At 47.0% G+C, this 15,979-nt stretch overlaps 1 protein-coding gene across 1 annotated transcript in view; it reads left to right on the forward strand.

The window, feature by feature from the left end:
- Positions 1–15,979, forward strand: part of LOC122925555 (complement C3-like) — a 300,847-nt gene that overhangs the window by 225,211 nt on the left and 59,657 nt on the right. Inside the window, exon 32 of the mRNA XM_044276913.1 lies at positions 14,655–14,706. Within this exon, the coding sequence (XP_044132848.1) occupies positions 14,655–14,706 (52 nt within the window). The remainder of the gene's footprint in view (positions 1–14,654; positions 14,707–15,979) is intronic.

The following is a 15,979-nucleotide window of genomic DNA, read 5'->3' on the forward strand; positions in this document are numbered from 1 at the left end:
GTAACAGCATGAGTGTCAATATAGTGGCCTAGGCATAGAGTGGGGAGGGTAGCAACAGCATGAGGAGTCAACATAGTGCCCTAATTACAAAATGGGGAGGTGGGGGCAACAGCAGTGGCAGTCACAGTACAAGATTGGGGGTGGCAGTAGGAGAAGATGGCAGTAGAGGCAGCCAGTGTGTGGAATCAGGCAGGTGTCAGCATCAGAATAGTGTCTGAAGCACGTGTCTGAAGCACATTTTTCACAATGTTCTGGTGTGGCAGCACACTGCAGTCAGAACATTACTGCCAGAATGATCTAGTCTGATGCATCAGGCACCGGTGTGTGGAAATCCTGGCTGATCCACCCCTAATTCATATTTAGTAAGGGTAATCTCTCAACATTTCACTCTCTCTATGATGCCACACTACTGGCTAGGCAGGAAAGCTTGTCCAGGGCAAACTAGACTAGTTGCGGACACAAATCAAGTTTGGCAGGCCAGTAGTCCAAGGGATCTTTGCTCTGGGGTGGCAAGATGCAGTCCAAGTATGCCACCACCTGCTGTTTCAGGTTCTACTCTATGTAATGTTGCTGATGCTGAGTGGTTTCTTCAGTAGGCGGGTGAAAAAAAATGCTCATTAGAGACTCCAGACTTAAGTTGCTGCTGATGGATCTCGTGCTGTTCCTGCATGCCCCTCCAGCAGTCAACTACATAGGATGTCTCGATAGTAGTTGAGTATTTTATCAGAAGGTATACAAAAGGCCCTCATTTTGGCCCAATAGCAAGGGTCTACATTGTGGAGAGCCAGTAGTCATCCCTCTGTCGAATTATGATAATGCGGCTGTTACTACGCAAGCAACTCAGCTTGAAATTGGCCATTTGCACAAGGGAATGTGAGGGACTCCTGCCTCCATCTCCACTGCATTCTGCCACGGTCTGTCGGGATCATGTGTCTGGTCTTTCTTATCGCCCTCCAGCTCCTCATGCTTCTCCAGTTCCTCTCCTGCCGCTTGGGCAGATAAACCACGTATTTCCAGTGCTCCAGGTGTCGACCAAAATGGTCGCCAATGCAACTTAGAATTTACAAATGGCTACAAGACTTTTTAGTCTTGTTGCCATTTGCGACTAGACCAGCCACTGCAGTTCTGCAGTTCAATACTGCGGCGAGGCACAGGAGATGATAGTACTCTGCCCCACTGCCAATCGCCCCCTCATAGGCCTCAGGCTTAGAAGGCCTGAAGCCTATGATGTAGTAAATACCCGCGCAGGCGTGCGGGGTGACGTCATCAAAGCCGGCGCATGCGTAATGACATAATCACCACTGCCTGCGCCGGGACACAGTGAACAGATGTGGCCGTAGACTAGAAGAGTGTGTAGCCTGCATAGTGAACACTGGCAAACGTGGGATACAGGTGAGTATTAGTTGTTTTTTTTTCACTGCCAACTTGGGGGTCTTTACTAACAGGAAGGATAGCACTTTGGGGCATTAGGGACATAATACTGAAGGGGGACTTTGGGGCATTACTCAATGGGAGCACTATGAGGGAGACTACTGGAGGGGCACTGTGGGGGACATTACTACAGAAGGGGTCCTGTCGGGGACATTACTACAGAAGGGGCACTGTCGGGGACATTTCTACAGGAGAGGCATTGTGGGGCACATTACTACTGGAGGGGCACTGTGGGGGACATTACTACTGGAGGGGCACTGTGAGGGACGTTACTACTGGAGGGGCACTGTGAGGGATGTTACTACTGGAGGAGCACTGTGAGGGATGTTACTACTGGAGGAGCACAGTGAGGGACGTTACTACTGGAGGAGCACTGTGAGGGATGTTACTACTGGAGGGGTGCTGTGGGGGACATTACTACTGGAGGGGCAATTTGGGGGACATTACTACAGGAAGGGCACTGTCGGGGACATTACTAATTGAGGAGCACTGTGAGGGACGTTACTACTGGAGGGACACTGTGAGGGACATTACTACTGGAGGCACACTGTGAGGGACATTACTACTGGAGGGTGCTGTGAGGGACGTTACTACTGGAGGGGTGCTGTGAGGGACGTTACTACTGGAGGAGCGCTGTGAGGGACGTTACTACTGGAGGAGCACTGTGAGGGACGTTACTACTGGAGGAGCACTGTGAGGGACGTTACTACTGGAGGAGCACTGTGAGGGACGTTATTACTGGAGGGGAGCTGTGGCAGGCATTATTACTGGAGGGGCACTTTGGAGGACATTACTACTGGAGGGGCACTTTGGGGGACATTACTACTGGAGGGGCCCTTTAGGGGACATTACTACTGGTGGAGCAATATGGGGGATATATGTACTAGAAGGGAACTGTTGGGGGCTTTACTGTTGAAAGGGCACTGTGGGGGATATTACTAGTGGAAGGAGCTGTGGGGGACATTACTAATGGATAGGCATTTTGGGGGACATTAATACTGGGGTGCACTGTGGGGGACATAACTGCCAGCATTATTGGGGCACTTTTAGCACTGAGGCCCTATAGGGGACATTACCAGAGCATTTTTTTTTATAATGACACTATATGGGGCATTATTTGATGCACTTGGAGGCATTTTAATCCTGGGGCACTATAGCGGGATTTTTACCTGGGGTAAAATAGGAGATATTAATGCTGGAGGCACTGTAGGGTCATTTCTATTACAGGCACATAATAGGGGACATTATTTTTGCGGACACTATACAAGCATTACTACTGGGAGCACAAAATAGGGTTTTATTATTATTACTGGGGGCATTTTAGCGGACATTATTATTACTGGGGGAGGGCACTCTAGGGGGCATTATAATTGCTGGAGGCACTATAGGGACACTATGTCTACTGGGATCACTATTTTTTCAGCAGGGGCATTGGGGAGCACAGTGGGCACAGGGCTGAGAGGGACAGCATGTTGACAATGTTGGGAAACCAGGGTGGGCAAGTTGTGTTGAAAATGTGGGGAGGCTTATAGAAAAATTAAGAAATCTAACAAACTCTGCAGAGCCTAGATGTGACTGAAAGAATCTGTCATGGCGGTCTGGGTCAAACAAAGGAGAAGAGGAAAGAGAGAGTGTCTACATGACAGGAGATGTCAATGGATGGAAGAGGTATGTGTTGCTGTTGTCTCCTATATGTTTCCTAGTTCTGGCAGGAAGTATGCTGTATGTAGAGCTGGCTTACTACAGTCTCATCTTCTCCTCCAAGTCTTTTTTAATTATAATTATTTGTGCTCGGATCGACTATCAGAGTGACAGTAACCTAAAACATAGCAGTAGAGTAATGGCGGAACTGTTGTAAAGGGTAGCCTAAAGGGGGCCACCCTGTAAGTAAGGATGATATGAGGGTTGGGTGGGAGGGGCATGCCGCAGCTGTGAACGTGATGCGAACGTAGCTGACAGGGGGGAGGGCGCAGGAGTGCTCTATATACGATGTGCTGGAGCCTCCCCTCCCACAAATACCGCAACTGTGTTGCCTACACTTGTGCTTGGATCGACTATCATAGTGACGGTAACCTAAAACATAGCAGTGGAGTAGTGGCGGAACTGCTGTAAAGGGTAGCCTAAAGGGGCCAAAAATACAAGACTCAGTAGTAGAGAAACAAGGAACTGTATTACAATAACATTATGACAGCAAATTCTGAAAGCCAATGACATCTCTCGTTTAAGGGTGGGTATGTAACGAGTGTAACATGGCGATTTCCAATGACCAGGTACATTGTTCTTAGATGCTGCGGCTCCTATTCTGAATGAGTGGCCGGTTACGCTTAACGGATCGATATCTAATTCAGGCAATAAGACACGCATGTACTAGGGATGTTTGAATGCTTAGGGGGCCGGAGTTGTATGCTAAAAGAGGAGAGTTAAGTGGAGCTCATATGATCAATTCCGACCATTCGTTAAAGACTGCGACTGGACACTACTTGTAACCCGTAGGGAAGTATTTCACCTTTACGGTTTCGCCTGGTCGTGTGGTTTTGTATGATCAAGTGGGAGGACATAGTGGAACCTTGGCATTTTAGTTGTTGTCTTAGCACAAAGGTACTGCTAGCGATAGGGCGCGTGAATGCCCCAGGTCGTAGGAACCTGTAGAACATAAATACAGGGCTGTTTCGATCAAAGCGCTAGTCTTTAAACCGAAGGGGTTTGCACTTAACAATATCGCAACTGATTTAAACATTTCACCTGAGAATGGTTTCCTGGAAATCTTACTCGCAGTTGATGTATTATGTATTCCTTTAAGGATTGCTCTAATAGGGCGTAATAAGAATAAAGATGACCTGTCTGGATAGGAAACATGCCAATAGTGTTGTATTCCGGCTAAATACAACTTGATCGTTCCGTTGGGAAGTTTAAGATCTGAGTGGCAAAATGCTATAAACGCTAGTAGGTATGTGATGTGATCCAAACCCTGTTGCGGACAAGACTGTTGAAACCTAGAAAAATGGGACCAAGCCGTCTCGTAAGTTCTTGCCGTGTTCTTGGATAATGACTTCTCGCTTATTACTGTACCTCCTACTGGAAAACGGACCGATACCCAGGACTTAGGTCGGACACCAACACCCTCAGCCCAAGTTTGTAGATGAAGTGAGCATGCCTGGGAGAAGATGGCAGGCTTGGGATGACGGTTTATAAAGAAACAATGGAGACCCAACAACCTAGAAAATAAAAGTCAGAGAAAACAATAACATGAGTGAGACTCTAATGGGACCGGCCACGCGTGCGAGCCACCACGAGAAAATTGTATAGCGAGCCACAGATGACCGAGCCATGTGAGCGGGTCTGAAGGCAGAAAAGACATGGAACCTACTTGTCGTGGGACCACGCAGCCGGCCTCGAAAGGCGGCGTTATGTGTGTAAAATTTAAATGGAGAAGCCATGCGTGAGAGACTCTAATGGCGGAGTCATATGTGTAAACTTGAATGGAGAAGCCATGTGTGAGAGACTCTAATGGCGGAGCCATGCGTAAGAGACTCTAATGGTGAAGTCATATGTATACAACTAAAACGGAGAAGCCATGCGTGAGAGACTCTAATGGCGGAGTCATATGTGTAAACTTGAATGGAGAAGCCATGTGTGAGAGACTCTAATGGCGGAGCCATGCGTAAGAGACTCTAATGGTGAAGTCATATGTATACAACTAAAACGGAGAAGCCATGCGTGAGAGACTCTAATGGCGGAGCCATACGTGAGAGACTCTAATGGTGAAGTCATATGTATACAACTAAAACGGAGAAGCCATGCGTGAGAGACTCTAATGGCGGAGCCATACGTGAGAGGCTCAAATGGCAAAGTCATATGTGTAAACTTAAATGGAGAAGCCATGCGTGAGAGACTCTACTAGCGGAGCCATGCGTGAGAGACTCTAATGGCGGAGTTATATGTGTAACACTAAAATGGAGAAGCCATGCGTGAGAGACTCTACTGGCGGAGCCATGCATGAGAGACTCTAATGGCGGAGTTATATGTGTAACACTAAAACGGAGAAGCCATGCGTGAGAGACTCTAATGGCGGGTCCATGCGTGAGAGACTCTAATGGCAAAGTCATATGTATACAACTAAAACGGAGAAGCCGTGCGTGAGAGACTCTAATGGCAGAGCCATGCGTGAGAGACTCTAATGGCAGAGCCATATGTGTAAAACTAAACTGGAGAAGCCATGCGAGAGAGACTAATGGCGGAGTCGTATGTGTGTACTAAACCGGAGAAGCTGTGCGCGAGAGACTCTAATGGCAGAGCCATGCGTGAGAGACTAATGGCGGAGCCATGCGTGAGAGACTAATGGCGGAGCCATGCGTGAGAGACTAATGGCGGAGACATGCATGAGAGACTAATGGCGTTTTTTTTGTTTTTTTTTGTGTTTTTAAATAAATCCACTTATGCAGGACCAGTATGACTTGGGGTCTCGCATAACCATGACCCTCTCCGACAGTGAACTTGGGACACTAACCAGCCTACAACTATATGGTACCCCTAACGGACAACATGAAGAGCGGTCATCGGGCCCCCGAAGCCATGAGGCCCCCAAAGCCATGAGACTGAACTGGATGACCTTATGGTGACTATAAGTAATTAAACATGATGGAAAATGCATAGACATTAGTGATCCGAACCACATGCACAACCGAAACATTAGCCAACCACGAACCGTGAAAAAACCACGAACCGTGAAAATTGAACAGATGGGAGAAAATAAGAGCCAGAGGCATTGCAGTTCGCTAAGAGAAGACCCTTTTCGTGACAAATGAATTAACGACTTGTGAAAACATGGCAGGAACTTACTCCTATTGGCCTGGAAATAAAAGAAATACAGCTTTAAGTGGAAGCAGAGTATAACACATGATGTAAGAACAAGTGGGTGAATGCAGCTTCGGATGTGAGTGGTGCCTAAACGTGGTATGGGCATGGCTCTGAGTATGAGCATGAAGAGCATGGTAAAACGCAGCCGTATGAATGCAATCTGAAAGTGAGCAGAGTATTAATGTAATACAACAGCGGACTCATGAACGCAGCTCTAGTAGTGAATGGCGTATGGGACAAGAACGCAAATGCAGACATGTGGACGTAGCTGAAGGTAACAATCCTAACCACAATCATTCGACCATTAGTGCCCAACCCCCTTCACCCCAGAGCGCTACAAGTCCCGGACCGTGTAACCACGTTCGACCCTACCGTGAATGCCAGCACTCGCCTGGCACCTTCTGCCGTTGCCCAGGCGCGAACGAACCTCCACATGATGCTGCAGTATTTTTTTTATTTTTTTATTTTTATGGTCACCACCGCACCACTCGTATTGGCCTAAGAAACACATAAACGTGGTTGAACATAACCCTGATGCAATGACAATTGAAAGACTATAGTGAACCTATAAACAGAGTACGGGACCGCTGACACATGCTTGCCCATAAAGTAATGTTAATGGAATAAACACACTTACATACAAGAACATCGGAACTCAATTACAGACGCCTTGACCAAACTTGTGCCCCATACACAGACCACTGATACACGTTAACTGACACCTTGCATGTCCGGCGCTACCTGTGGACGTGCACCCCACATGAAAATTTTTTTTTTTTGATACATGACCCTTCCAAAACTAACTGAATAAAATACCATCACTTAAACACAGCGTGCGTAGCTTGGAGACACGCGTCCCGTATGTAACAGGTATCAGAAACATGCGACCATACCTATTATAGGCGCATGCTTACCCCAATAACAGTATACAATAGCCCCTCAACCAGCCCCTGAACAGCCGGACAAAAATATGCCAACCACAGTCGTTTGACCATTAGCGCTCAACTCTGCCTCGTCCCAGCGTAGACCGTAATGTGGGTCTCGTGTACACAAGTCTGATCCCACCGTGAACACCAGCACTCGCCTGGCACATTCTGCAGTTGCCAGGCGTGAAAGAGCCTCCATACGATGCTTCTGTTTTTCTTTTTTCTTTTTTTTTCTTTTCAACAATTGAACCACATTTACCATCACTTAAACACAGCATGCATAGCTTGAGCCTACTGCAGACACGCGCCCCGCATGTAAACCAGGTATCAGAAAACATACAACCATACCTATTATAAACATGTGCTACCCCAATAACTGTATGCAATGGCCCCACCAGGCCTCTGAATAGCTGGACAAACAATACTAACAACCATCGTTCGAACCATTAGCGCCCAAACTTTGCTTCATCCCAGAGCGCTACATGTCGTGGACCGCAGCATGGGTCCTGTACAACCAACTCTGATCCTACCATGAATACCAGCACGCTGCTGCGACATTCTGCCGTCGCCCAGCCGTAAGGAGCCTCCACACCATGCTGCTGTATGCTAGAGCTGACTCAGAGGTAGTGAAAAACAGCAGAATCAACCTTATAGTGGTGCATTTAGATGAGCACAGACGTATGGTTGATACACTTGTATGGGCACTGATACAGTATGAGGTTACCCTATTTGTATATGGGGTGTCCTGTGGTTGCAAAAATTATATGGGCATTGATTTGTAACCACTATATTTGTGTGCCCACTGATGTGTTAGCTCCGTTTGTACGGTCAGAATCATGTGGTTCCTATTTCCCAGTATATGGCGACTGATATGTGGCTGCTACATTTATAAGAACGCTAAAATGTGGTTGTTTCAATTCTAAGGGCACTGTTATGTGCTTCCTACATATATATGTCCACTATTATGTGGTTACTAGATGTACCCATACAGCTAAGCGTGAAATCGGAGCCGGTGTCCGCCGTTTGCATGTAGTTTAAGGCAGCTGCATAGAGAGCCAAATGCACCGAGCCGCATGTAACAGAGCCAAACGCTGCCCAGACGTGGGGCTCGGCTGTAAGAAGGAAGAGCACGCGTGTGCCGGACTTACCCTACCCGAACCGGACACACACGTATGTTGGAGCGCGGAGGACGCTGACCCCGGAAGTAAAAGCTGCGCCTGCGCACACCGCAGCTGTGAACGTGATGCAAACGTAGCTGACAGGGGGGAGGGCGCAGCAGTGCTCTATATACGATGTGCGGGAGCCTCCCCTCCCACAAATACGGCACATGTATTTGAATTTGGCAACTAAAATTTGGCGACTACATTTTTCAGTTCAGTAGCCAATGGCTCCTAGGTATTTTTTTTAGTCTGGAGCACTGATTTCTGTATACAATTCCTGGGCTTTAATGTCCTCTTACTCCTTAGCCTCCACAGGGCTCGGGTGGCCGTGAAATGTAGTCTCCACATTTCCTGTCCCCAGCCAGCAAGATTTATTAATATCTACTCCAGGACATGAAGGAGTGGAATGACATCATTCATCCCATAGTCCTGGAGACTGACAAAGTAGCCTCCTTCAAGGGCCTGAGCAAATGGCAGGTGTCACGCAGGAGCGGCCACTGTCTAATGTCGAAGTTACACAGGGTAGTACCCCCTGCATTGCCTGCATCGTCAAGAAATTGTTCACGGCCTTCCTCAGCTCATATAGTCACTCCAACATGTGGAGGGTGGAGTTTCAACGTGTGGAAGCATCGCATACAGTATGAGGTGATGTTGGGGAAGCTCAATGAGGGTGTGTTTTGCAGGGTAAGAGTTGCTGAAGTCCATGCACACTTTCCTGGCCATTTTCAAGACGTCTTTCAGTTGGGTGGAAGACTTCTAGAACCAGTTTACAACCAGATTAAAAGGCGTGCGCCACGCAGGGTGCATGTGTTAGCCCTTCTTGACGCAGTTCTTCCCGTTATTGGTGACCATGGTTCTGATCTTAAGTTGGTGAGGAGACAGCCAGGAATAAATTTCTTGTTTGATGTCGCAGAGCAGTTCCTTACTGGTGTGACTTCGTTCGCCCAGGCTGGCCAGCTGCAGAAGAGCACGACTCCTCCGTGCTCTGCATAGATGGTATGCTAGAAGACCATTTTGAACTCTGCCTACAGTGGAGGCTAAGCACAAGGTGTTAGATGAGAAGGCGAAGAAGGATATTGGCACCGCAATCACAGCATGAGAACTCAGAGGCGGCATTGCCATCACCTAGTCAATTTGCTGGTGCCATCACCTGGCCAATTTGCCTGGGCCGGAACCACATTAACCCAGTGGTCCGTAAAGGACATACTGTATATTGTCCTTGACCACAGTTACAGCTCCACACGCTGGCGCTGCCGTGAACTGTACCAGACACCGACAGGCTCAAGAACTGGCCCACCTTCTGCTGTATGTACGTATGCACAGCTGGTACAGCATTTCTTTTTAGAGAAGTAGCGATGGCTTGGGACTCTTCACCTTGGCTCGACACAAGTCATCAGTTCTCTAAAATAGGCAGAGTCAACCACATGGAAAGGGAGTGACTGTAGTACCAGCAATTTGGCCAGGACCATGTTCAGCTTCTGCACTGTTGGATAAGTGTAGACATATTGTTGTCTCATTGCAAACGCCTCGGTGATCAATTAATGGCGAAATACATGACGAAGTGGAGGAGGAGGAAATTCAGGACCAGTCGACCATGGGAAGGAAACACAGCTCCCTTCTACTGAGGTAGTGGAGCCCTAACTGCTGGAGAAGGGGTGGGGGCCTCTGGGAGATGCGTCAGGCTGTACTACTATATTAGCACCACGGTTTTCCTAGGCCACTTTATGGTGACACTGCATGTGTGGAGGCAGGGCTGTGGTGCCAACATTGGCACCCCAGCCGCGCTTTACCTTCTACCCACAGATCCTACATACGGCCACGCTGGTGTGCTCATAAGACTTGATGAATAATTCCCACACTGGTGAGTATGGCATTTTACCCCCACGACTCTGTGCTTACTGCCTACCGCTGCCTTTATGAAGCCGGGCACGGCTAGTTGTTTCCGGACAGGTAGGCCCCTGACTAGCAGACGGTCTACCCTGGGCATGTTTAGCTCCAGATCTCACACTGCTTCCACCTTTCTGTCTCTTCGGCACGCTGCCACCCTGCTGCTGTCTCATGGGCCTTCTGCCACCTTCGCCCTCTGATGATGATGATGAAGCCCCATCTTCACCCTGCTCCCATGTGCGATTGGCTGCACCATAATCCACTACTGTCTGCTTGTCACTTATGTCACCCTCAGTAGTCTCATGGCTGGGTACCTGACCACTCTCAACACCTGCTTCCACGTGACTCTCATCATTGCTACTTGTACACCTACAAGAGGAAGCCTCCTCCTCTCCTCCAAATCTACACTGGACAGTAGCTTTTGACTGTCAGTAATATCTTCCTCACTGAAAAGTGGAGCATCACTTGCCTGGCATAAAGAGCAGCAAAGGAAAGAGGCAGGTTACGGAAAGGTGAGGGCACAGAGCTTGTTCCTGAGCCATGCCAACCATGTGTGGTGTCAGAGGAACCCACCACCTCCTGGCTGTGGGTGTCTGATGTCAGTTAAGATGATGTTGAAGACTGAGTCAAACATTTAAGGACAGCTAGGTTGCTAGTCAAAACATGACCATTGGATGACACTGGGGCCGCTGTAAGATGCAAGCCACTGGCCTGTTGCTGCGACTGCTGCCACCCTGCCCCTTCTTCCGCTGCTAACTTCTGCAGGCTCCAGAAACATTTTTGCCACTGCCCGTTTTCTTAGAAGGCCCTGTCTGTCGGACATACTGTACTGCAACTGTAAGTGCAAAATAGCAGTAGTGTCAGGTCTAATTTCACTCCAGATGCAAGGATGAATGGATTTACTTAATGTATATAAGAATGTGAACCCCCCCCCCCCCAAAATCTGTAGTATCAGGCCACAATTTCACCCTAGAATCAAGGATGAATGGATTTACAATGTAAAAAAGAACATGAACACCCTATAATCTGTAGTATCAGGCCGCAATTTCATCCCAATTACACAATTAAGAATGAACGGATTGAATTATGTATAAAATAATGTGAACACCACAAATCTGCAGTATCAGGCGGCAATTTCACCCCAGAATCAAGGATGAATGGATTTACTTATGTGAAAAAGAATGTGAACACCGAGTCAACCATTCTAGGACAGTGGGATGGGTCGTCAAAACGCTGCATGACACTGGCAGCTGTGGCCTGTTGCTGCGGCTGCTGCTACTGTACCACCCTTCTTCTGCTCGCTCCAGCAACATTTTTGCCACTGCTCGTAACTTTGGAGGCCCCTGGCACCTCTTTGTAGGACATACTGTGTGGTAACAGTAACTGTATATTTAAATACGTTATTCATTGTCAATGTTTATCTATGAAATCAGGTGGACACCACACTAATGGTTACATTACACAGGTTATTCGCCCAAATTTGAGAATCAAAGTGTAGTAAAATTGTAGTAAAATTGTTTATCTATTAAACAACGTGGGCACCCAAATAACAGTTAGATGACACAGTTTATTCGCTCAAATTTGAGAATAAAGGCATTATAGAATGGCTTATCTATTTAACAAGGTGGGCTCCCTTCAAGTAGATAGCTCTGTGCCCTACAGAGCGGGATGGCGGAAACTGCACTGTCTCCTACGGGTCCCTTCAGCTTACAGAGCCTGCATTATGCTCCAGTCACCCTATGCCCTCCCTACAGTGTCTGAAATCTCTCCAATACATAGAAGTCCGTCAGGTCAAAGGTATATCGGATTTCCAAGCTTTCACAATGCAGCCACACAATAAAATCCAGGGGTCGATGCACCGGAGGACATCCAAACCGCTGAAATGAAAATTTGGCGCACAATAGTGAAGTTCCACAAGGATATATTTTCCCAAGGGTTTTTAATATACTCACCAGAGAGTGAATTATAAAAGCATAGAACCAAATGGTGGTTGCTCGTATAGCAGCCGACCTAGGTTTCGACAGTCAGCTTCATCAGGGGAGATAATACCACCCCTTTCAGGTGTGGTATTTAAGGGTAGTGCATAAAGCACTCCCCTTTTTTTTCGACGTTACTGCGTGCTTTATGCACTACCCTTAAATATTACACCTGAAAGGGGTGGTATTATCGCCCCTGATGAAGCTGACTCTCGAAACCTAGGTCGGCTGCTATACGAGGAACCACCATTTGGTTTTATGCTTTTATAATTCACTCTCTTGTGAAATTTTTTTTAAATCCTTAGGAAAATATATCCTTGTGGAACTTCACTATTGTGCGCCAAATTTTTATTTCAGCGGTTTGGATGTCCTCCAGTGCATCGACCCCTGGATTTTATTGTGTGGCTGCAATGTGAAAAGCTTGGAAATCTGATATAACGTTGACCTGACGGACTTCTATGTATTGGGCAGCGCGACCACCATTACCTATTTGCAGGGGCGTAGCTATAGGCTCATGGGCCCTGGTGCAAGAGTTCAGTTTGGGCCCCCCTTACCTTAATACCGTTTCCTAACACCACCAGACTCCTGCACGCCCACCATGCCCAATGGCAGAACTAAAATCTCACAGAGAAAATACATTTTATTCCAATAAGTGCATGCGCAGCTGCTCTCCATTCATTTACTATAGGGCCGGTGAAAATAGCCGAGCGCTGGCTCGTCTATTTCCGTTGAGTCTAAAGAAGTGAATGGGAACGGTGGCCGGTCATGCGCGGTACGCTCCCATTCACTTCTATGGGGAGCCGGCTTGGTGATGGCCGGACAGGAGTCCTCCAGCCACCACCACCTTGCAGGGCTCCATTCTCGATATAGGTTCGGGTCCCAGCAGTGGGATCTGCACCTATAAGACAATGGGGGCATATACTAGTGATATGCCCCCATTGTTTATGATGAGACAACCCATTTAAACGGATGAGTGATTTAAAGTTAGGCTGCTACGTTCACATGGTTATGGCTCTGCCGGGCCTGTGGCACCACAGCCATGTGAATGTAGTTGACACTTTAAGTCAATTCTAAAACAGGGATACATCAGAAGGCAAGGTAGTGGCAGTGTACCCCCCAAACTAAGGTGACATGCTGTACAGCCACATTACAGCAGTGTCACTCACAGTGACTATTACCCAGTCCCAGTAGAACCCAGCCCCATCCCAGGCCAGCACAATCTGGGGAAACCAGTAGAAACTGGCCACTTTATACACAGACTACTAGAAACTAGGTCCTGGGCCACTGGCCCTGCCCGCCTACCAGCCTGTAGCATGAGTGGCTGGCTCTTCCACATCAGTCAGGCCTCCGATGCGCTGGAGACCTTTGAGCTCATGTTGGCTGCTGTGCTGCTATCTCCCAGTCAGTCCCCATTCCTACCCACCTGGCACCATCGGTCTGTAAAGCTCTGCCTCACCTCACTCACTCCCTGCAGCAGGCATGCGCAGCTTCACCTCCACGTCCGACTTACAACTCTGCCACACACTAACAACGGGAGCGGGACCACTGCCTCTCCTGGCTGCGCCTGCACGCACACACGCTCTGCCTCCGTCCCCACCACTATGTAAACTTAGCGTGTATTGTATGTAAATCACTCTAGCGCTGCCTGCAGACAGTGCTGAAGCAGCGCTTTCATTGTTTACTGGGACTTCGTCTCTCCTGGTGGGCCCCATGGGCCCTCCGACTTATGGGCCCGGTCTCAATTGCGACTGCTGCGACCCCTATAGCTATTCCACTGCCTATTCGCTTGAACTCTATGTGAACTTGACCCACGTCACGCGGTGGATCTGCAGCGCCGATAAGTACCCTACAATGTCTTGAGAGACTATTTCTGTTTCTGAAAACTCTCCACACTGTCCCTTTACTGTCCCTATACCAGATTATACTATTAAAAGGTCTGTATAACACTTCCCCTAGCAATTGTCACATCTGCCCCTATGCTCACTTCACTGGTTAACTTCAATTCGCTCACCACTAATTACACGAAATTATGCAATGTGTATGCCTCTGTATTATTATAATCAGTTCACTGAAAAGGTAGAGTGAAACCTCTTGGAGATCACCACCCAGCATTTTAAAAGGGATAGCCTGTCATCAGGATAGTCCATCACTATCTGATCGGCAGGGGTCCAACACCAACACCCCTGTTGATCAGCTGCCTTAGTGTAGGTCTGATAGTGATGACCTATCCTGTAGACAGACCATCACTTGTAAAAATATTGAGTGGTGGAGGAGAAGCATCACAATAAAAGTGGTGGGGAATCAGTAAGGTTGGTATGACTTTGGAGCCTTTTTTGAAAAAACATTTGAATCGACCAGACAACTCCTTTAAGTGAAATCATATGAAATGTAATGTATCTTTCCATTTTCCCACACAGATAAGAGACCTAAAGAGGCCTATTCTACTGTTTCTGTTACCATTTGTACCAGGTAAGTTCCATAATTTGCTAAGAATGTTCTTCTGCTCGCCACCTCTGTCCCTCCATAATCACCAGGAATACATCTTTGGGCCTTAGCCAGTATCTTCCTCCATCTTTGGTAGATGGTCCATTGATGGTGATAAATAAGAATATATGATGCTAGGATTTTTCTTTCAGATTTCTTTACTATAGTGGGAACCAAACGTTGTTAACTATAGCCCAGATCCTTTGTAGCAAAGTATTTTCATGTTCTAAAACTCTCCTTTAAGGGGTATTCTGGTTACCATAAATATACTGAGTAGAGGGAGCGTTACTGGACTGTATATCAGGCAGCCAAGCAATAAAGCATCAAACTTACAGCAGAAAGATAGAAAGCTAGGGATTGTGGGTACTGTAGTCTTTGAAGTTTTGTGAGGGAAGATCAGGATTGCAAGGTAAATTGAAACTCTGGTTATATGTATAGGTATGGTTCTGGTTGGGTCACAGCTTGCAGCCTTAATGCATTTTTTTTAATTTAGTTACCTTACCGGAATACCCATTTAATGAATAATTATAACAGTAAGTTATAGATTTGGGATATAACTAGTGATGAGCGAAGTTTTTAAAAATTCCATTTAGTCTCTTCGGCAAAATTTTCCCAAAAATTTGCTTCTTCACAAATTATTTGTCTCGAAGTGTGTTAAATCAGGTTTATCCCAGCCTGCAGTTAAACTTTAGGAAGAAAGTTTCTAAGTGTAAATCATTGTGCATTGCAGCAACATGCAAAGCTAATCCTTTCTGGTAGCTAAACAGTTACTGTGCGTCAGAATGACAGGCAGGTCACATATATGGACTTGCACATCATCATGCAGGCCATCAACATTCCTAACTGACCCCTAGCTAAACAAAAAAGCATACAGCATCCTCCAGTAAAGCAAAAATATAAAAAGATAATGCTGCAGGCCCCTGCAGGTGCCCCAATGGCTCTTCAGTGGAGCAAAATAAGGACATGGACACAGCACCAATACAGTAGTGGAGAAAAAAAAAATGTAATCCATGTTATGGCAGTGCAAACAAATGTGTTTGAATCCCTTCGGTTAGCTGTAGAATGACTGTGTGTCACTATTAGGCTTAGCTCACACTTCACTTATTTGGTCAGTTTTTGTCAGCCCAAAGCAGGTGTGGGTCAAAACCACAGAACAGATGCAGGTCTTTTCATGATACCTTATCTGAGAGTGGGCTTGGCTCCAGAATTTGGCTCACAAAAACTGATGGAAATAACTGACCTAATAACTGAAGTGTGA

This window comes from Bufo gargarizans, chromosome 2 (assembly GCF_014858855.1).
Source record: "Bufo gargarizans isolate SCDJY-AF-19 chromosome 2, ASM1485885v1, whole genome shotgun sequence".
Taxonomy (NCBI): Eukaryota; Metazoa; Chordata; class Amphibia; order Anura; family Bufonidae; genus Bufo; species Bufo gargarizans.